Source organism: Triticum dicoccoides, chromosome 7B (assembly GCF_002162155.2).
Source record: "Triticum dicoccoides isolate Atlit2015 ecotype Zavitan chromosome 7B, WEW_v2.0, whole genome shotgun sequence".
Taxonomy (NCBI): domain Eukaryota; kingdom Viridiplantae; phylum Streptophyta; class Magnoliopsida; order Poales; family Poaceae; genus Triticum; species Triticum dicoccoides.
This window is the reverse complement of record NC_041393.1, coordinates 181671984-181695743: the sequence shown is the minus strand read 5'-3', so window position 1 is coordinate 181695743 and position 23760 is coordinate 181671984. Positions and strand designations below refer to the sequence as shown.

General features: G+C 41.4%; 1 protein-coding gene across 1 annotated transcript; it reads right to left on the bottom strand.

Moving 5' to 3' along the window:
* Positions 1–2162: 2162 nt before the first annotated feature.
* On the bottom strand, positions 2163–14908 carry LOC119336818 (G patch domain-containing protein TGH homolog). The gene is made up of 17 exons (XM_037608901.1): positions 14698–14908; positions 13731–13821; positions 13547–13641; positions 12801–12904; positions 12234–12295; positions 11924–11998; positions 11473–11621; positions 10494–10569; positions 10287–10370; positions 10113–10190; positions 9616–9754; positions 8136–8622; positions 7732–8013; positions 7541–7657; positions 6940–7149; positions 3519–4424; positions 2163–2544 (listed from the first exon to the last, which is right to left on the bottom strand). Exons 1-16 carry the CDS (start codon positions 14833–14835, stop codon positions 3636–3638), a joined length of 2976 nt encoding a protein of 991 aa, XP_037464798.1. The 5' UTR covers positions 14836–14908; the 3' UTR covers positions 2163–2544; positions 3519–3635.
* Positions 14909–23760: the final 8852 nt, after the last annotated feature.

The window sequence follows — 23760 nt, the reverse complement described above, 5'->3', positions numbered from 1 at the left end:
TGTTTTTTTAAAATTTTTAGAATAAGTTTTGCACAAAATAAGATCTAAAGATCAATTGAATTAAAGACCTAAAAACATGTGCCCGACTTAAACGGATAGAATTAGTACCTGGATGTTTTTATCTATTTTTTCTTCAGCCAGAAAACTGGATTTGATATTCACAGAGTATGCAAATTTCACATATCAATACATATTATTTTAAAAATAAAAAAGAATATCAATACATGTTCCGACAGGTGCATGTCAATAAAAAATTGAGTAACTGACAATTGAGTCCGAAGTCCGAACCACATTTGTTAGTAGCCAGGCTGTTACCTCAGATGATGTGAAAGATTATTTTTAGGGTTTCATTAAGTCTTGTCTGACTAAGACTTACCAAGTTGGCATTTTACTTGAGATTATTTTGAAATAAAAACTGGACGTTGGGCTCCAATAATTGTCGGCATTGTATAGGCTAGCATTGGTCCAATTTGCAAGCAACTACTACTACGTGGTATTTAATTTGACTCTAGAGCCTGGAGACATATCACCAGTCGTGATCCTTATTGGAGGACCATGTGGTCATCACCAAAACGCCAGCAAATTCAAAATCAATGCGTTTGTTCACGTATGCGAATTGCCCAAGTGATTGAGCTCCAAGTCAAACGAACAAGCGCGCTTTGGTTATTGGGGGCTGCGCACGTAGAGGAGTTGTTGCCATTCATGGAAGAAGCTTAAGTAAGCAGCATTTGTTGTTTATTAGCTCGCATATCTGGCTATTATATGCCTTAAATCTTTTGCATTCCTGGCCTTTGGAACGTCCGAAAAGATATCCCTTCTCGGAGCACGGTTAAACTAGTATACTAGTAGTAGTGGTACAAAAGGACGCCAGATGTACTTAGGGAAAGACACGATCTCTCCTCGACCACGCAAAAAGAAACAAAGGCACGGTGACAAAGTTCGTCACCACCACTTCCCTCGGTATCATCTCCCGATGTAAAACACACACTACTCGCGACACTTTGCACGCCATCCCGGCCTCACCTGATTGAGTGATTAGCTGTTACCGTCGGCGCGATTATACTTAACTGAATTCCACTGTCCAAGAAGACGCATGTGCTAGAACAAGACGAGTTCGCGCTAGCTAGCTACCTAGTCTGTGCGCAGCACACTTGTCTTCCTCCCGATGCGTGCAGCGCAGCGCAGCGCGTCGATCGTGTCCGTTTGCAAAGCTGCTGCTATATGTAGTCCGTCCACCTGCGTCCGTCCGTCCGTGCACGGGTCCGCGTCGATCGTATCAATCAGTCGGTCGGTCGAATCCGACGTGCCGTGACGCCCGTCGTGGACTGGACGGGCGCGGATGCCCCGCCTTCTCTTTCGCTTTGTGGTCGGGGGAGAGGAGGAGGGTTGGTGGCCGGTAGGTTAACCACCTCCTTCGTGTTGCGCGGGCGGGCGGGTGATCGCCCAACCAACAGCTCGCTCGCTCGCTCTTATCCGGGGCAACAGCAGCCGGCGTCGCCTTGCGCCCGTCACCACCACGCACGACCACCAAGCACAGCAGACCGCGCCACACGTCCTACTACCATGCTGACATAACATAACATACCCCTAATCCTAATGCAAGGCGGTCGTCCGGTGCAAGTAGATAGGGTCCAATCAGCCTAGCAGCACGAGAGTACATAAACTATTAACACCAAAAAGGATCTCCCGCGTCAGATGCTGCTGGAAAGAGAGACAGATCCTATGGGGCGCCTTTTCTCTTTTCTCGGCGCCGCTGACGCCGTATCTTGCGGCGACAGCGATCGGCGGGCGACGGCGACGCCGGGCCCGTCGCAGTTGGGCAGCAAACAGAAGCTGGACCAGGCGAGGGCGACGCGTGCGTGCGTTGGAGATGCTGGATTGGAATGGCATCCCGTGCGTGGCTTGCCTCCCGACCCAAGGGAGCCCAAGAATCGAATCTTCCAGGCTTCTCCCGCGGGAGTCATCATGCCTGCCTGGTGCTCCTGTAGTAGAGTCTGCATGAAGCGAGTGCGCCTTTTTGACACCGGTCCTCGTCATGTACACAGATGAGCTAGTACACGAGTGCTTCACCAGGCTTCGTTCTGGCGTCCGAGCCCTTTACCGTGTGGTGGTTGCTGTTTCGCTGGGCATTTGCATCAAAACCACAGGTGCGCAAGCACACAAGCAACACGGAGAACGAACCTTTTCTTGTCCTAGACCGATATACATTGTGTTGGCATGACAGAAACAGTACTTGTAACAGAAAACAACAACACCGAAAATGATAATCTAAATGCTATGTCAATGACAACCCAATTCTCTTCTATTTACACCTGTTCACGCCTGGCAGTTTGGGTTGTGCAAGGATCTTCAGAGACAGTCTTCCGGAACGGAACGAATTTATGACATGACATACAACAGGAGGTAGAGGCACGATGGCAACAGAAACTCCACATACAAAGGAAGACCGCATGCACAACCCGAATCTCAGTAACTACTACGCAAGAAGCTTCCGGGCTCATCAAATAGTTTTGGATGACTGGATAACACGGTATCAACTTGTAACTGCAACAACACAAAACGTGTACGTTAGTTGTCCTTGCTCAACAGAAATGCCACAAAGTTGGCTAATAATAGGGTAGTGCAAGGAAGAAATCAAGACAGAAAAGACAGAAGCCACATCAGGGCTGTAACTCAAAGAATGACTATCCAAAAAACAGGCAACATCTATCAGCCAAATCCGGCCGCATTGTGTTTCTGATGAAGAAAGCATCATGATCACCAAGAGATGTAAATAAACTAGAAAAATATAAACATTCAGGTCGCCATAGTTTGGCTCAAACCAAGCCCATTCCCAGCTAGTTTCCTGCCAAACTCAGCAATTCTTGGATGGAAAACACAACTAGTCTCGTAACCCTTTGGAATTGGGCTTCAAGTAACACCAAGATAACTTTCACTGGTTATATGCAATTTCTTTAAGATTAATATAACTTTGCTAACCGCAATAGTCTGATATGCAAGTGTAGGACACATGAATTTGCATGGAGCGAAGCAACACAGTTGACTTAGGTAAGTGTTGTAAAGCAGCACTCGTAGTGCTGCCCAGGTATGTACAGGATACCAGCTTGGCCCAGAACAAAACACCATTTGGAAGACCAAACCAACAAGGATCAAATTAGCAGCGCTAGCACACAACTTAAGCTTTGAATTTCCCTTTTTCTTTTTTGCTTCCACTTATAGTTCTACAAAAACACTAGAATGGTTTCGTTTCTAGCTTCTGCCAGGATTTGTGATCTCTCAATCTTTTAAGGCTATTTGTCCATTCTTGAAGTGCAGAAAATGTAGGATAACAATTTGAAGTGAAGGACAAGAAAGTGATAGGCATGCTTAGGTAAATTAACAACTCAAAGCATCACGTGCAATGAAGACAAGGATCTTCTACCATTATAAATATAAAATACCATATGCAGGTAAAATAACAGCTCACTCAAAATACCATACACAAGAACAAAAACATAAGGTTGGTTTAGAACGCTTACTATAAACATCCACTTCAGTATCGGGCCCAACATTTTCACCAACTTGGATAATCTGGAGAAGCTAATGTGAATTCTTTCATTTGCAGCCATGTATTCCAGTAGCTGTATTCAAGAACACTATGCAGAGTCTTTTCTTCTGTGCCTGCGGTGTTTAGAATGCTTTCTACTTCTGTCTTTATCAGATGATCTTCTACTACTAGATGTATATTTTTCCTTGTATTCATGATCACTAGAATCACTGTCAGACATGCGGGTCCGATGACTCCTTTTCTCCCGACGTTTTCTCTTATTCTTTTGACTGTCAGAGGACAAATCGGCATCAGGAGTTCTACTCCTGCCTGCTCTATGCCTTGAATGTGACTTTCTTTTCTTACTACTACGTCGTTCATCAGAAGAACCAGAATCGGGTGTTGGACTCCGATTTCGATGATGGGATCTTCTTTTCCTACTCCTATGCCGTTCAATAGAAGTATCAGACTCTGGACTACCGTTCCGAATCTGACGATGTGAAGAGTGTGACCGGCCTATGTCAGCACTATGCTCATATTTCAAATCAAGCTTTTCGACATTGGATGAAGGACCGTCCCCATTACCATTGGCAGCTTCCATCAAACCCAAAGAACACTCGTTCTCCTTTATCTCCCTAAAAGTAGATGTCTGGCCATTCCTAGATACACTTGCATCAGCTGTTGGAAGGATTTCTGATCTAAATAAGACATTCGGTGGCTGGGCAGGTTTCTCTGCAGGAACCTCCAATCCCAGTTCTTTACCCAAAGATTCCAGGAAATCCTCAGCAACAAGACGATTAAGAGCCATGTTGGCACCTTCACTCGTCTTCACTGGATCCACTTGTTGATTGTTAAGAGGTTCGTCCATATCATCGTCTGAATCATCAGAAAAGATTGCCTGGAAAGTGCAACAGATAACTTGTCAGTACAGAACCCTCAAGTCCAATTAACCGTTTCCTAATTGACAACATAGACAACTGTGGAATCAAAATCAGCAACTGTTGCGCCCACATCACCCATCATAAAATGTAATTTGTGTGTTTAAATAAAATACAGAAAATTCACAGATGCACAACATGCTATAAAAAATGACCATTTGTGAACTGTAAGAAAGTAATTTGTGCACATATAGTTGCTCCGCTAGTATCTCGCCTCTTGTACTTTTTGTACAGTACACAAATGATCTTATTTTTGCAAGTGCGTGTGCATAGCATGTTGTACATACATGATTTTTTCACGTTTTATGGAAACTTGGCATGCACAGTAGGATTATGTCCACCTGTGGAGCAGCTTAAGCCACCATATAGGCTTAAGCTCTTCTAAACATGAAATATTTTACAGGCTTAAAGAGGAAGCATAGACAACTGTCCAAGTTCTCTGACAACCCCACATTTAAGATACCAACCAGCTAAGCAAATCTGAATCTGTGCAAGAAATGAGTGTAAACACAACTATCAGAACCCATACCTGGCATCAGACTTAAATTGGTCTTCTAGAAGATAAAAAATGACAATATCCCATTATGAAGCATTGCACCTACTATTCCATTTATTAAAGGAAAATTTGAATGCACTAATTATGTTAATAAACAAGACGTCATACTTGCATGGTATAAGGATTTAAGGTTACCAATTTAGGCCAACTCTAACCGATCCCCTATCCGGCTATAAGGGAGGATAATTTCGGTTTTCCTCCTCTATGTCGCACCTAGCCGATCCCCTAAACCGGTTAGTGGAGTAAAAAAATTACTCCAGCGCCTATCCCACGAGTATATTTACTCCGGCTGGAGGCGGCCGAGGAAAATCTCCTGTCTCTCCTGGATCCCCTCCGAACCCGAATTCGTCCCGGGCCCGTCATCTCCCCCGACCAAATAGCCCGCCAGCCTCCTCCCCGGTCCGTGGCTACGCCAACAATGGTGTCCGGCACCAGCCTCATCAGCTCGCTCGTCAGGGAGAAGGCCACATCTACTCTCTCACCGCCAAGGGCGACGCTCTGTACACCGGCCCTGACAGCAAGAACATCTGCGTGTGGAGAAAGCAGAAGGACTCCGGGAGGTGTAGGGGAAGGGAACCAAGCACTCGCCCATGCAGACGCTACCGAAGCAGGAGCACGCCGTGACCGCGCTACAAAGATTCAGTCAATTGACCAAATATAGGCTGCACGACAAGTGTTCAACGATATGCTTAAACCAAAAGTAAGTTTGACTCCGCTAAGTTTAGGGGATCGGCTAGAACCGACCAAAACTTAGTGGAGTATAAATACTCCACTAAGGTTTACTCGGCCGGATCCTCCTCTATTTTTTAGGGGATCGGTTAGAAATGTCCTTATTGCAGGAAAATGGGTTCAAACTCCACGCCTTTATCTCACAGTGCCGAATAACCAACTGAGCAATACCGATTATGTGGCCCGTGTAGGAAAATATAATTATTTAAAGGGTTACAACGTAAATTATGATAACCCAATTTCCAACAAACAGCATGTATATACTCTAACCTATTGTTTCACTACATTTATGTATGTCAATTTATGCCATTCTCCACAAGTGCACAGTAAAGTTTGGAGTTTTTTCTCCTTAATGAAACAAATATGGCTACCTCCTATTATTTTCTTTTCTCGAATACGCAGGAGAAGTGAGTAGGACTTAAGGATTTTGAAGAATCATTTTTTTTTCGTTCATACATAGCCAGGTAAGAAGAATATTTTTACAAGAAAACAGAGCAACATTATTATTATAGGCCTTTTACCCTCAATAATCATGAAGCTCTATAAGTTCTACTTGTACATATGTGTTCTATGAAATCCATGTAGAAATTTTGTTTTTCCAAGTGAGGCCATGAGCTAGGACTTTTGGTGTATTTTGCATGTAGAGACGAGGTAGTATCTAATGGAAAAAACAACCTGGTGCACTGCTCAATACAGGTAGCAATATGGATGCTATTACAGAGGTCAGTTTCAGTCTGAGCAGAAAGTCGAGGGAGCACAAATTAAACATGGCAAGATAATCCTTCAAATATGGTTTAATTCCACATGAATTTCTGGCCAATGTTTCCCCTAAGAACATACATTTGGGGTAATTATTACTCCTTCCGTTCCTTTATGTAAGGTGTATTTTTTCCGGCACAGTGACCAAGGCACAAAATAATAGAGAATGTAGAACGAAATTACGCTTGGCCAATTCGTTGGTTAGCGGCAAGTAAATCGATTAAGCTAGGAAAAGGAAGAGATACAGGCAATCGGAAAAGAGATACTTTCCTATTTTTTTCTAACAGAAGAGATATATGAAATCAGGAGAGAGATACTTTCCTTTTTTTAAGAGGGCTAAACATGGGATTACGAGGAATTAGAAGAAATACACCTTACTGAAATTTTATTAGAAAACAAATACTTGTTATATAAAGGAATGAAGGGAGCACCTTGTAAAGATCAACAGGCCTCTGCATACTGCTTGCCACAATATCAGGGTTATTTGCAGTTTCCTGTGCCTCTACCTCTTCTGTTCCTGACACAGCAGCATTTTGTGGAATAGTACTTGAGCCCCTTACATCTTCATTTATCTTTTTGGTGGACTCGGTCATAAACATAAGGGTGTCCATCTTGCTTATTGGTCTTCGAAGAGGCATTGGCTGCACATACAGCATGCATGATAAGATGTCAGTGTGAGTGACGTTTTGAAAATATATATTTGATTTAACACCAAATAGCAAATAATAAAAAAGTAGAGTACTACAGAAGACTAGAACTGATACATTTATCAGTTGCAAATCAGCTCCTTAGAACTAGACATCGGAAACTGTACTTAGCTACAAGTATAAAAGTAAGAACTGGGGAAATTTACGACGATACTCTTAACATAAACCGCAATGTATCTGTGTGTATCTGTGACCCCATTCCTTTTCTAAAGATCACCAATTTATATTTCTTATTCTGTGTACTTAATTTTTAGTTCATTTGCCTATCGTAATTGGCTAATTAACACAGTCATATACCCAACAATATAGAATCACTTAAATTTACCTTTCCCATGAAAGGGTCAACAATATCAAAACGCTTGCACAGTATTGGTGAAGGCCGCCATTCGAACTCCTCCCTCTGTGGATACATGGGCCTCTCATCTTGGAGTACCGCAGAGCTCTGTATTGTTTTTAAGGATTAAATTGTGAAAAAGAGACATGACATTACTAATAGACCCAAATAAGCTAACTTACCTCTAATTGAGTGGATGAAACAAAGCGTTGCTCATTCAATCCAGGTAAACCCAATATTGACAAAGGATCTATAGCCTTATATTCTTTTCCTTTTTCAATTGCATCTGCGGCAGCCTCAAAATCTAGTCTTTCACGAGCACGATCAGCCTCCGACATTGTAATTGTAGGAGCAAGACTTGCAATACGAAGACCACCCTGATATTTCTCCTTTAGAAACTGCTCAAACCTTGCCTGCTTTGCTGGCTCATTTCTAAAAGGTTTCTTTGACTCTGGCACGCCATCCTATTGCGAAGCAAGAATAATCCATTGCATAATCAGACCAAGATTAGGTAATTCATATAAAGAATGTGGCACAATTAGGGAGGCAGCAATAATTGGTAAGACAATGCAATTCAAAAACATACAAGAGATATTGGCTTCACAAAGGTGTCACCAAGATTTGATTGTAGTTGAACAGCTTCTTTTGCAGAAACAAATGAGCTAGATGATTTAGAGCTTCTATCAAGAGGCTTTTCACCAAGAATAGTTCCACGATTCTCAGCTGTCAACTTGTCAGAAGAAGGCTTCGACTTAACAGCATCAGGTCTTTGCCGGTCAATAAACTTCTGCTGATGCTCCCATAACTTCCTTGTGTAGTAGCTACATCCATCTCCTCCATCGAGGAAAAGAAACTGTGGACTTGCTTTACTTTTCTCTTTGTAGAAATCCTCTATATGTTTCCCGCAACGAGCAACCATAGCAGCACAGCCCTCAATCAATAATCTCAAGGTAGTGTCTTCTGGAGGAGCAACCTCAGGAGGAGCTAGATCAGAGAACTTATCAGCTGTCTGAATTGGACTTGAGAACTTATGGCGACCATCAAAATCAGCTGGGATCTCAGGAGGATGAAATCTGAAGAGTCACAGTGTCACCAAATTTCCAAGATGAATACATATATATGAGATGAATATGGAATTGAGTAAACTAATTTGCTGAATGTGAACTATAATAATACAATATATACATAGCTAACAGGTGTGCACGTCATCCTTCATATTTATTTGCTGATTCCACTGAGCTTAAACTAACATGGCGAGACCCAGTAACTATTTTTCCATTCTTGACTTGATGACCTGGTTGCCTATCTACACTCCCAAGGCAGCTGAGGAACACCTTGACAATTAATTTACTGAATGTTGACAGATGAACCATCAACGCATAAAATGCACATGACAACTTTACTTGCGCATGTGCGGGTGCGCGCGTGAGAGAGGGAGAGAGAGAGAGAGAGAGAGAGAGAGTAGATGTTGGGAAAACACATATCACCACATACCGCTACGTAGCGATAATTCAGTTGAAAACACATATCGGTACATATCAAGGAGAGAGAGAGAGAGTAATTCGGTTAAAAACACACAACTGTATGCGTGTCGGGAGTTCATTGGGTGGAAGTGGCTAGAATTAATTTGACTATTTTTTGTTAATTTGTGAATAAATTTAACTAGATTTTATAATACAGCACTACCATTTAAAGTAACATTCACTAAACTGGCGTGCTAGATTGTCATTGCATGTACTACTTCTCTACCAATTGCTTTGTGCAAACGCTCACAAATCACAAGAAATTTCTAAAATAGATGTCATGTTATGCACATCTTTGGTTCTTTCAACCACATACTGGCAAGAGGTTTGGCATCAATAGATCCAACTTAACAAGTATGAAAGTATAAAACAGGTTTACATAGCACAACATAAACAGCAAAAGAATACCTAACATGGTGACAATATGTGGAAAGAGAGAATCAAATGATTCATACATACAAAGTTCAAGCAAGTACTAGGATAGAAAAAACAAGCTAAGGCGTTAACATTAATAATCAATTATAAATCAAAGAGAAGCATCACCTTTCGAGTTTGTACTCGGAATTTGAGGCAATTTTAAAGCTCAGGAAGAAACCTCTCTTCTTGTCTTCAAGTTTAAACTTACTGTCACCAGATGTTTTTGAAGGCTCGATATCAACTTCTGTTTGTTCATAATTGAAACCTGAGCACGACAAATATAAGGATAGTAAGACATGTGAGAAACAATATCAAAGGGCCAGTCCATCTTAAATAGAAATAGCATCTTCAAACAGTGAAACAAGTCTATTAAGTCTTGTCAAGCTATATGCACAATTGCCAAGATTTCCATTTGATAGCACACATCCTCACAGGAACAAATAAGAATTTACCTTATAGCGGTACAAGGAGATAACAATTGTACATTCAGAATCTACCATAACCGACCATTCCATTTCAGTAAGGAATGATACACAAAAATGCCATATGCTTCCATCAAAAGTTCAAGACTTCCAATATTAACATTACGTAGTTTCAAATGGACCAGAAGATAATTAAATTACCTGATGCATAAATATCCTCATCTTCAACACCAAGCTCTTCGAGTGCTCCAATTCCAAAGCCAGGAGCATATTGTCCTGCTGATGATCAAACCACTAGCTAAGATTTTCCACCCAATATACTTGAGCAATATTAGCAAAATAGAGAACCGAACGTAAGGGTCATGACAATCATACAGTTTGAAATCAGGAGACTTCCCCTCACGGAAACATCACTTCGGTTTCGGTCCCTGTTCATTGATTTGTGTGATCTTTTCCTATCTGCAAAGAAAGAAAATGTGAGGTCAAGCCAAGGTTCAAAAAGGCATGCCTAGTCAGGTCCGTATGCCTGGACCCAGGAGATCCATTCAAATGATCATTTATTGGGGACTTGGAGTATGGTACCTTTAAACTCAGGCGCATGCTTGAATGGGTCAAAACCTAAACCATGCAGATCTTCCTTTGGATGAAGTACATACACCTAAATATTTATGGAAAACCAGGAAGATCAGCTGATGTTTTCTTCTTCATGGAAAACAAGTTAGCAATTGCATGCACACTTTTTGAGCAACAGTAACTTATTGCATGAATAGTTGCCTGTATAATCCTCAACGCAGACCGACAGGGTGCCATAACTAAGTGTTTAGTGGCCTTCGTACAAAAAGCAGGCTGGCTCATGGGATGCAAGATTATCTACACAGCAAGTTCAGCTTTAAATCTCAAACTTAGCTTCCCAGAAGTCAGGTCCAACCAGTAGAATAATTACTTAATTAGGGAGTAATAATTAGTTTATTATGGCAGCCAAGACACCGTAAATTTGCAGTGGTAAAGGCAAATCTTTTCTCCAGATTAAAACTTTTTGCTGAAATTCTTTACCACCCACACAATGCATACTGGACATAATATGCAGGCTAACCTGAAACTAGGCAACCAACCAATCATGCGTTAGATACTATCATACTAACCGTCTGTCTTTTATAATGCTGCTAGTGACTTTTTACGGTCTTCAAGATAGAAATTTAATATTTGGTTTTAGAACAATGATTAGTAGGAGCTAGATAAAATATATTAGTATGAAAGTACTTACTATTTTAGTTCAGCTATAAAACAATATTATTTAGTTCATGTGGAAAATTGCACTGTGTGCACTCTATAGCATAAAACAGAGGTACGAGGTCTAAATATAGTTCGGATTTGCAAGAAAAAGATCACAATAAGTTCGTTGAAATTTAAGAAGAAAAAAAGTTCATTGAGCACTTTAGTACATCATAAGAACCAAAGAGAAGTGAAAAGGTGAAACCTTACAAGAGAAGTGCTCACAAACAATTAAACAAGGAAACACAAACTTCAACAAATAATCAAGAGAGATGCATGTCCTGCTTACTGGGGTATTTCCTGAAGCGCTTATTTTGTCAAATGATTCTGCGACATTTTCATCCACTCTAGATTTCTGAGAAGCAATTTGATCTTGATCCTCATCGTTACTGACACCAGAGAGTGCAAGAAACGCTTTTCTAGCTTCCCTACGTGACTCTGTAGGCATCAGCAGTTAATTAGTTAGATAAACAACACTACCACACCAAACCATTAGGTCGCTATTTGAGAAGCACAATGCTTTTTTTAACAGATAACTGTTGGACTAAGATAATTTGTGAACTCAGATTTTCTACAGCCGATACAATAGGCCGCTCATGGCTGTCATAATCTGTCGTTCTGACCTGATGGTAGGCCAGACTTTGAATGAATTCAACGAAAAACATTGAAAGCGACACGGAACAAGTTTGTTCCATAGATCAACTATGAAATGGCTTCAAATTCACAGATAAAATGCATACCATATAAGGAGTCAGCATGTGCATCCTTGATGGTACGACCTTGGCGCCAGCCCATTTTCATCAGTAACTTCACGCCTGCTCAAAAGATGTCAAGATATTACTATTATCTGAAAATATATATACTCCCTCCGTTTCTGAATATAAGCCCCTTTAGAGATTTCAATACGGACTACATACAGATGTATGTAGACATATTTATAGTGTAAATTCACTCATTTTGCTCCATATGTAGTCCATATTGGAATCTCTAAAAGGACTTATATTTAGGAACGGAGGGAGTAGTTGAAAAGATAAAACAACAGAGACAAACCAATCGAGGTTGTGGCGGGGACCACCAATTCATCAGGAACAGGTCCAGGAATAGCTGATGGTCTGCATGCAGATGTGCAGATATGTTTACATATATATCAATTAGAGTGGTGAACTAAGAACACTAACTTTTGCCATTTAAGTTAAGAAGGCATGGTCATACGAACCTAAATTGATAAAGACCAGAGTAATGCTAGAAATCTTGTGTATAGCCACATTAATAATTCAGTGCAGCTAACACTAAAGAGGACACTTAAGTAAAACTGATTTCGAGGGTGTTGGGTTAATTTCCACCCCCTTACCACAACTCATGCATGTTTGTCTGATGAAAGCCATATGGTTCACTGCTGCAGTTTGGGCACACCAAAGTTGCATAATACCATGGCCAGCTCATCCATCACACACAATTGGCGAACAAAACAACCTAACTTGTGACAAACAACTTAGTTGCCACAAGAAGTGTGGCTTGCCACACTTTATCAAACCTAGGTTAGTCGTTAGCCAAGTGTTGTAGCCAACCAAACATCCCCTAAGCTTCATGTCAGTTATGCAATGTAAAGATGCTAACCTCTCATTTTGTTCCTTGGATGCTTGTTTTCTGGCATGCTCTGCAGCCGTAGAACCGAATGTATCATACTGTTGAGATGTTTCCAAGGCATTACCTCCCATATCCTGCAAATTGGTGCCCAAATTTGTCAACAGATAAGTTCACAATTTCATGAAACAAATTTATCCTGAGAAATCACTTATGTAAAATCAAAGTCAAAAAATACATTGACACTGTTGGGGGCCAAGCTCAGTCAAATACGTCAACACTGACACTAGTAACCACTGGTACATGCTCGTCAAGGTTTACACATTTTCAACATTCTAAGAAACAGGGAAGACATTACAGTCTTTTAATATCTGTACTAGCTTTACCTTTACAGCAAGCGTCTGTAAACAGATATATGTTGTCAAGTAAATTAACTAAAGATGTGAGATAACATGCTTATAGTTATCCTGGAATAATTTCGCAGATAATGATAGTTACAATATTGATGCGATCATTCTACTTCCAATCATGGAGCAATTTCATTACAGACCAAAATTACTTGTCTATTAAAACTGAAAATCAAAGCATTTTCATGTAACTGTCTTGTTTTCTAGATGACTAGAACATGGCGTGTTTGCATTCGCACTCAAAACATTAAACGTCAGGCAGTCCAATATGGAATACCATGAATTGAAATACAACAAAACAGTGTACGACTGCTGCAGATTATCAATTTCCATACAAAAAGTGAGCACTGGAATAAAAAAAGCATCACATACCTTGATATCTTCCTCATCAAGAAAATTATATATGCTTTGTTTTTTATGCTCAGCTCTACTTTTTCGTGAAGATGTGAATGTCTGTGGCGTCCATCCTACAGTAAATGACATTTTAATAATTCCATTCATTTCTTCAGCGATACTGTCACATATTAAAATCATAATCTTAAGGCAACAAACATACCCTCTTTTGAGCCAGCAGTATTGTAAAAGCCAGCAGAGAAGCCTCCAGTAAATGCACCATGAAATCTTCTCCGCCCTTCCTCATCCCTGACCTACACCCAAATCACATCTCATTTTTTAATAAAAAACAGAGGTATTGGTTACTTAAAGCAAATCATATGCTACGCAATTTCATGGCAATGCTAACAAAAGAGACAATCCAAGTGTCTAACAAGTTGGTAACAAAAGAAGGAAATATTGCCACAACTAACATCAGGCAAACTGTGCTGCCACAAAAAAGTGTGGTGAACAAAATGGTCACCATAAGTGTGGCAAGATTTGGCCAAAGAAAAAAGAGCCTATGACATCTGGACCATGTGGCTAAGAAAGTGTGGCGCACCGCAACTGCAAGCCAAAGGTTAAGCGTGGCAACCTTACTACAAACCAGAACATCCCCATAGTTCACTCCACACGATTCCATCAAATAAACCCTAAATTGAAGAACATTTGCAGCATCCCCAACCGCAAAAAACACTATTAAGGAAGTTCAATGGATTCGAAAACACTAAACTGAAACACTGAACACGATTCTGTCATAATAAACCCTAAATTGAAGAACTCGCTTTCCCGACAGACCTGGATGTATAAACTAGCATGCGTAGCTACTAAACTACTCCCGCCATCCCGAATTACTTGTCCTAGATACATCCATATCTAGAAAAATCTAAGACAAGCTTTTTGGGGACAGAGGAATTACGAAATTGCTAGTGATCATAGCCGAAATTGTGTGTGGACCTGTTGTGGTTGTATGTCTTGTGGCGGTTTGCTTTATTTATAAAGCGGGGCGAAAGCCTTTTTCGGTAAATCTATTACCAACTAATGCGCCATCAATTAACCCCGTAAAAGGGAGAAAAATATATCCCGATGCTTGATTACAAAGGGTACACAGGAGTGAATGGGGTAGAGATGGGGGGCCGGGGGCGGGGTACCTCCTGCTTCCAGGCGGGGAGGGCCCGGAGCTGGCCTGCGTCGGCGACGGCGCGGCGCTTGCGGGCGGAGATGTCCTCCTCCCGCTCGATGGGCGTACCGTAGACCACGAGGTCTTGGTCGTCGTCGTGGGATGCCATGGCCGGGGGATCCTCGGAGTGGGAAGCCCTAGCTCGCTGGCGGCGAAGCTGGTACACGACGACGGTTCGGGACGGGGAATTGCCGATGGGTCTCTCCGTGGTGGTAAAAAGGTGGGCCGAGACTATAGGCCGTACGGTGTAGCCCGCCTGGCCCAACAAGCACATATGGGCCCAAAAAGGTCTCCAGTTGCTACTCTCTCCCTCGAGGAACACTGTCCCGTTCGCTTGCTAAAAGAAACTGGTTCAAAAAACCGGCAACCGGTTTTTGAACAGATGTAAAATATATTAGAAAAATAATTTATGACTAGAAAACAATGATCATAAATTTTAAAACATAATTGTAGGTATTAAAATGTTAAAGAATTTAAAAACTATATATATATATATACATATATATATATATATGCAGGTGAAAAAACTATTCTTATATTTTTAAAAACTGTTCTAAAATATGTTCCTGAACTAGTGTCTAACAATACACTAGAACTAAATAACCTTGGTCTTGGAGATGCTCATGAAAAAAAAGAGAAAATCCTATTCTTCTGGGAAAGAGCACCTGTTACTCGGTTTTGTCAATTTTTATTTGGGTTTATTTTTTCCTGTTTTTCCTGCTGGTTCTGAATGGTTTCTATCATTTTTAAAAAAATTGCTGATTTTTCTAATATATTCATTCGGTTTTGGGTAGAATTTTCTTGGTTTATTTTTCCTCATTTTATTCACACGCACACCATGCCCCTATGAGCACCTCCAAAAGACTGAGTCGGCATATCATTTTAAAATTCACAAAGTCACCGTAGGCACCTCGTCGTCGACGGGAACGTTTCCCCCCACTGAATGCATATCACCGGAAATCCTAAAATAAATTTAGGAATAAATACGAGCACCAGAATTTGAATCCTGATGGGCTAAGATACCACAGTCCCTCTAACTATCCAACCACATGTTGGTTGCAATTAATTAGTCAGACAACTAATTCGTGTACAATTAATTAGGTCAGTTCAAATAGGGATTTTTCGGGCCAAAGTAATTTGGAAACCTAGCCATAAATGCAATTAATAAATTAATCGGACATTTAATTAAGCATGCAGATAATTAGTAGTACAAATTTTTACAACAGCACCTCCCCTCAGGCTAGTCATAGTGGGGAGTAACTTAGAGGGTGCTTGGATACGTTTTAGTCCCATGACTAAAAGTAGTGGGACTAAAACTTGCTAGTCTCACCCATGCTTGGATCCAAATACTAAAGAAACTAAAATCTAGTTATTGAGCATTTATTATCCTCCAAACCCTCAAATCCAGAACTAAGGAGAGGAATTAAATGAGGAGAGAGAGAGCTAATACATATTTTAGTAGGTTTCCCATGACTAAAAGATTTTAGCCTCAAGACTAGTCCTAGCCTCTCTTTAGTCAAGGGTGCTTGGAACTTTAGCCTCTAAAATAGACTATTTTTAGTCAGACTAAAAATAGTCCCTTGTATCCAAGCACCCTCTTAGACTAGTAATATACATATGTTACTAGTTTATGTTACCATCTTCATAGTGGGAAGTGTCATAGGTGTAGTAACATGCATATCTTCATTTATTGCTTTGTAGACTCATTTTATATTGGAAACCGCTATGTGATGGTAACATATTATGTTGCTCTATTTGTCTCTCTCCTCTTTAATTACATGACATGTCATCTTTTTTGCTTATGTGGCATCTATGTTACTACTTATGTTACTCCCACTATAACTAGCCTCATAGTAGAGATTCTTTTCAAAACACCCCATAATCTAGCACTTCATATGCACCCACAATAATTAGTCACCAACGTCACAACATAATTAACATCACCGTGACCGAGGACAATCGGTCACATGTTGCTACTTTCTAAATATTGTTTCATTCCATTACAACAAAGAGGTATTTAGCTAGTCAAAAATTGGTAGTTAGTTTTGTTTGAGCGAGCAAGGCATCATTTTTTCTATGATCTTTTCAAATGAACGACTTTATTAAATGGAAATAACAGTTAAAAGATACAATTTCGCTCAGAGGCTCCTCAAACCAATCCTTAGTCGGAGAAAATTTAGGTGACATGCCAAGTTCATGAGCCACCTTATTCGCTTCTCTATTATAATGTTCAAAACTAGCGAAAGAAAAATTAAACAGAAAAGAATAGCAATCATCAAAAATCGTCGTCGCCGCTCCCGCAGATACTCCTCCATTCTTCATGGTGTTGATGACCTTCAAAAATAGTCACGCGGTGATTGCAGCCTGCTTTTTGCACTAGAAATAAGTCCAATCTTAGCGTGAAAGCTTCAACCATTAGGACATCGGCACACCAATCAATTTATCAGTTCCCACCAACAATGAAATTCTCTTTATCATCTCTGAGTACAGGAGTGTTTGACAAAAAACTATCAGTTTAGGGGTTCGCGTCCCACAGAACTACCACTTTTTTAAAAGTGGCCAAAAACTACCGAAAAATCATAATCACGTGACTAAAAACTACCAAGTTGACAGAATGGTCGTTTTGACTATTTTAACCGCGCTTCTGACCTGAGTAGCCCACGTGCCAGGCTGGCGGCCCGCCTAATGGCTAACGGTGCGCGCGTGCAGCCGTTAGAGTCGCTCGTCGGTCGCACCTGGTCGGACCAGGAATAACCTGGCCGACCGGGCCGCTCGTCCCCACCAGCTCTCTCACTCTCCCCCAAGCTCACTCCACTCCTCTCTGCTCTCCTCTGCTTCTGTTTCTTCTTCTCGCACTCCGGTGACACCGCGACCATGTCGTCATGGCCGAACAACAACGAGACGTCGGACAACGATGATGAGTACATGAGCGAGTTCAGCAGCATGCAGATGGAGTACTTTGTAAGTCAGCTCAGTCTATCCTCTCCCTTTCCTGATTGTTCTAGGGTTAGGGTTAGGGTTTGAAGATATTTGAGATTACTTCCATTTAAGTTGATACATGTGAGTTGTAGTTGATATAGATATGTTTTTGCTGTTGCAGCAAACTCCTGACACTGTGATAGACCCTAGTTTTTGTGGGCTTGTGACTGAATTTGAGAGAAGGTGCATCCTGCACAAGCAGAGGCCAGGCAAGTTTGTGGCATTTGAAGGCACTGGCACTGGCAGGAGATTCATAGGATGTGCTACTGAGGTAATGGACCAAGTTGGTGTGGATTTGATTAGCTTGAATTTATGCTATGTAGTGGAAACAGATTGTTTAGTTGCTGTTTTTCTGAATTTTCCTTGAGTGGAAAAACATTGGAATGTCTGAATACTGCACTTGTAGTAAAGAGCATTGGAAACGTATTGATGTATTATATCTTTAGTATAGATCTAGCTAGTGTAGATATGTATATCATTACTGTTTATGATTTGTTATTCTGAATTTGCTTGTTAACTGTGGTGTTCACTGTAATCTAAATTGATTTTCATGATGGTGTGAACTGTGGAGTTTTGGATGTTGGAAATATGCCCTAGAGGCAATAATAAAATAGTTATTATTATATTTCCTTGTTCATGATAATTGTCTATTGTTCATGCTATAATTGTATTAACTGGAAACTGTAATACATGTGTGAATACATAGACCACAACATGTCCCTAGTGAGCCTCTAGTTGACTAGCTCGTTGATCAATAGATGGTTATGGTTTCCTGACCATTGACATTGGATGTCATTGATAATGGGATCACATCATTAGGAGAATGATGTGATGGACAAAACCCAAATCCTAAGCATAGCACAAGATCGTGTAGTTCGTTTGCTAAAAGCTTTTCTAATGTCAAGTATCATTTCCTTAGACCATGAGATTGTGCAACTCCCGGATACCGTAGGAATGCTTTGGGTGTACCAAACGTCACAACGTAACTGGGTGGCTATAAAGGTACACTACAGGTATCTCCGAAAGTGTCTATTGGGTTGGCGCGAATCCAGACTGGGATTTGTCACTCCGTATGACGGAGAGGTATTTCTGGGCCCACTCGGTAATGCATCATCATAATGAGCTCGATGTGACTAAGTAGTTAGTCATGGGATCATGCATTACGGACCGAGTAAAGTGACTTGCCGATAACGAGATTGAACGAGGTATTGGGATACCGACGATCGAATCTCGGGCAAGTAACGTACCGATTGACAAAGGGAATTGTATACAGGATTGCTTGAATCCCCGACATCGTGGTTCATCCGATGAGATCATCGTGGAACATGTGGGAGCCAACATGGGTACCCAGATCCCGTTGTTGGTTATTGGCCGGAGAGCTGTCTCGGTCATGTCTGCATGATTCCCGAACCCGTAGGGTCTACACACTTAAGGTTCGATGACGCTAGGGTTATAGGGAAAGTTTGTATGTGGTTACCGAATGTTGTTCGGAGTCCCGGATGAGATCCCGGATGTCACAGGAGTTCCGGAATGGTCCGTAGGTAAAGAATAATATATATGAAGTGAGGTTTTGGTCACCAGAAGTATTTTGGGTGTCACCGGTAACGTACCGGGACCACCAGAAGGGTTCCGGGGGTCCACCGGGAGGGGCCAAAAGCCCCGGAGGCTTGCATGGGCCAAGAGTGGGAAGGGACCATCCCCTGAGTGGGCTGGTGCACCTCCCACCAAGGCCCAAGGCACAGCTAGGAGGAGAGAGGGGAAACCCTATGCGCAGATGGGCCTAAAGGCCCGCCCTAGGGCGCGCCCCCTTCGCTCCCCCTCCTGGCCGCCCCCTCCAGTCCCATCCAGGGCTGCTGCTGGAGTTTTCTTCCCCAACCTCTCCCTCCTCCTTGCTGGATCAAGGCGCGGGAGACGTCACCGGGTTGCACATGTGTTGAACGCGGAGGCACCGTTGTTCGGTGCTTAGATCGGAATCGACCGTGATCTGAATCGCTGCGTGTATGACTCCTCCAACCGCATTCTTGTAACGCTTCCGCATCGCGATCTTCAAGGGTATGAAGATACACTCCCCTCTCTCTTGTTGCTAGAATCTCCATAGATTGATCTTGGTGATGCGTAGAAAATTTTGAATTTCTGCTACGTTCCCCAACAGTGGCATCATGAGCTAGGTCTATTGCGTAGATTCCATGCACGAGTAGAACACAAGTAGTTGTGGGCATTGGTTTGTTCAATTTGCTTACCGTTACTAGTCCTATCTTGTTTTGGCGGTATTGTGGGATAAAGCGGCCCAGACCGACCTTACACGTACGCTTACGTGAGACAGGTTCCACCGACTGACATGCACTTGTTGCATAAAGGTGGCTAGCGGGTGCCAGTCTCTCCCACTTTAGTCGGATCAGATTCGATGAAAAGGGTCCTTATGAAGGGTAAATAACAATTGGCATATCACCGTTGTGGCTTTTGCGTAGGTAAGAAACATTCTTGCTAGAAACCCATAGCAGCCACGTAAAACATGCAACAACAATTAGAGGACGTCTAATTTGTTTTTGTAGGGTATGTTATGTGATGTGATATGGCCAAAAAGAATGTGATGAATGATATGTGATGTATGAGATTGATTATGTTCTTGTAATAGGAATCACGACTTGCATGTCGATGAGTATGACAACCGGCAGGAGCCATAGGAGTTGTCTTAATTTATTGTATGACCTGCGTGTCATTGAATAACACCATGTAATTACTTTACTTTATTGCTAAACCGTTAGCCATAGTAGTAGAAGTAATAGTTGGCGAGACAACTTCATGAAGACATGATGATGGAGATCATGATGATGGAGATCATGGTGTCATGCCGGTGACGAAGGTGATCATGTCGTGCCTCAAGATGGAGATCAAAGGCACAAGATGATATTGGCCATATCATGTCACTTTTATGATTTGCATGTGATGTTTGTCATGTTTACATCTTATTTGCTTAGAACGACAGTGGCATAAATAAGATGATCCCTCATAAAATTTCAAGAAAGTGTTCCCCCTAACTGTGCACCGTTGCGAAAGTTCATTGTTTCGAAGCACCACGTGATGATCGGGTGTGATAGATTATAACGTTCACATACAACGGGTGTAAGCCAGATTTACACATGCAAAACACTTAGGTTGACTTGACGAGCCTAGCATGTACAAACATGGCCTCGGAACACAAGAGACCGAAAGGTTGAACATGAGTCATATAGTAGATACGATCAACATGAAGATGTTCACCGATGATGACTAGTCCGTCTCACGTGATGATCGGACACGGCCTAGTTGACTCGGATAATGTATCACTTAGATGACTAGAGGGATGTCTATCTAAGTGGGAGTTCATTAAATAATCAGATGAACTTAATTACCATGAACATAGTCAAAAGGTCTTTACAAATTATGTCATAGCTTACACTTTAGTTCTACTTTTTAAGATATGTTCCTAGAGAAAATTTAGTTGAAAATTGATAGTAGCAATTATGCGGACTGGGTCCATAAACTGAGGATTATCCTCATTGCTGCGCAGAAGGCTTATGGCCTTAATGCACCACTCGGTGTGCTGAACCTCAAGCGTCGTCTGTGGATGTTGCGAACATGTGAAATACACGTTTTGATGACTACGTGATAGTTCAATGCATAATGCTAACGGCTTAGAATTGAGGCATCCAAGACATTTTGAAATGTCGCGGAACATATGAGATGTTCCAAGAGCTGAAATTGGGATTTCAGGCTCGTGCCCGCGTTAAGAGGTGTGAGACCTCCGACAAGTTTCTTAAGCCTGCAAGGTAAGGGAGAAAAGTTCAATCGTTGAGCATGTGCTCAGATTGTCTGAGTACTACAATCGCTTGAATCGAGTGGGAGTTATCTTCCAGATGAGACAGTGATGGTTCTCCAAAGTCACTGCCACCAAGCTACTAGAGCTTCATGATGAACTATAACATATCAGGGATAGATATGGTGATCCTTGAGCTATTCGCGATGTTTGACACTGCGAAAGTAGAAATCAAGTAGGAGCATCAATTGTTGATGGTTAGTAAAACTACTAGTTTCAAGAAGGGCAAGGGCGAGAAGGGATACTTCATGAAACGGAAAATCAGTTGCTGCTCTAGTGAAGAAACCCAAGGTTGAACCCAAACCCGAGACTAAGTGCTTCTGAAATGAGGGGAACGGTCACTGAAGCAGAACTACCCTAGATACTTGGTAGATGAGAAGATTGGCAAGGTCGACAGAAGTATATTGGATATACATTATATTAATGTGTACTTTACTAGTACTCCTAGTAGCACCAGGGTATTAGATACCGGTTCGGTTGCTAAGTGTTAGTAACTCGAAATAAAAGTTGCGGAATAAACGGAGACTAGCTAAAGGTGAGACGACGATATGTGTTGGAAGTGTTTCCAAGGTTGATGTGATCAAGCATTGCATGCTCCCTCTACCATCGAGATTGGTGTTAAACCTAAATAATTGTTATTTGGTGTTTGCGTTGAGCATAGACATGATTGGATTATGTTTATCGCAATACGGTTTACTCTGTTTATTTGAATAATACCTTCAATGGTCTTGCACCTAAATGAATGGTTTATTAAATCTCGATCGTAGTGATACACATGTTCATGCCAAAATATATAAGATAGTAATGATAGTACCACATACTTGTGGCGCTGCCATTTGAGTCATATTGGTATAAAACGCATGAAGAAGCTCCATGTTGATGGATCTTTGGACTCACTCATTTTTGAAAAGATTGAGACATGCGAACCATGTCTATTAGTATATATGCATGAAAAAAACTCCATACAGATGGATCGTTTGGACTCGCTTGATTTTGAATCACTTGAGACATGCAAATCATACCACATGGGCAAGATGACTGAAAGACCTCGTTTTCAGTAAGATGGAACAAGAAAGAAACTTGTTGGAAGTAATACATTTTGATGTGTGCAGCCCAATGAGTGCTGAGGCACGCAGTGGATATCGTTATGTTCTTACTTCACACATGATTTGAGTAGATGCTATGTATATTTACTTAATGAAACACAAGTCTGAATTATTGAAAGTTTCAAGTAATTTCAGAGTGAAGTTGAAGATCGTTGTGACAAGAGGATAAAATGTCTATGATATGATCAGAGAGATGAATGAGTTACGAGTTTGGCATACAATTAAGACATTGTGGAAATTGTTTCACAACTAATACCACCTAGAACACCATAGTGTGATGGTGTGTCTGAACATCATAACTGCACCCTATTGGATATGGTGCATACCATGATGTCTCTTATCAAATTACCACTATCGTTTATGGGTTAGGCATTAGAGACAACCGCATTCACTTTAATAGGGCACCGTTGAGATGACATCGTATGAACTATGGTTTAGAGAAACCTAAGCTGTTATTTCTTAAAGGTTTGGGGCTGCGACGCTTATGTGAAAAAGTTTTAGCCCGATAAGCTCGAACCCAAAGCGGATAAATGCATCTTCATAGGACACCCAAAATAGTTGGGTGTACCACCTAATTTAGATCCGGAAGCAAAAGTGATTGTTTCTAAAACGATTCCTTTCTCGAGGAAAAGTTTCTCTCGAAAGAATTGAGTGGGAGGATGGTGGAGACTTGATGAGGTTATTGAACCGTCACTTCAACTAGTGCGTAGAAGGGCACAGGTAGTTGTTCTTGTGGCGCCTACACCAATTGAAGTGGAAGCTGATGATAGTGATCATGAAACTTCGGATCAAGTCACTACCAAAACTTGTAGGTCGACATGGATACGTACTACTTCAGAGTGGTACGTAATCCTATCTATGAGGTCATGTTGCTAGACAACAATGAACCTACGAGCTATGGAGAAGCGATGGTGGGCCCGGATTCCGACGAATGGCTCGAGGCCATAAAATCCGAGAGAGGATCCATGTATGAAAACAAAGTATAGACTTTGGAAGAACTACTTGATGGTCGTAAGGCTGTTGGGTACAGATGGGTTTTAAAAGGAAGATGGACAATGATGGTAAGTGTCACCATTAAGAAAGCTCAACTTTT

Bases quoted from the DNA above. Each gene is read 5' to 3' on its own strand.
- LOC119336818 (XM_037608901.1), bottom strand. From the start codon at position 14,835: ATGGCATCCCACGACGACGACCAAGACCTCGTGGTCTACGGTACGCCC. The intron at 8,014-8,135 runs GTATGTTTTTGA...GCTTCGCAATAG, and splicing joins TTGTGAAGCCAATATCTCTT to GATGGCGTGCCAGAGTCAAA. The intron at 7,658-7,731 runs GTAAGTTAGCTT...AAAACAATACAG, and splicing joins TTTCATCCACTCAATTAGAG to AGCTCTGCGGTACTCCAAGA.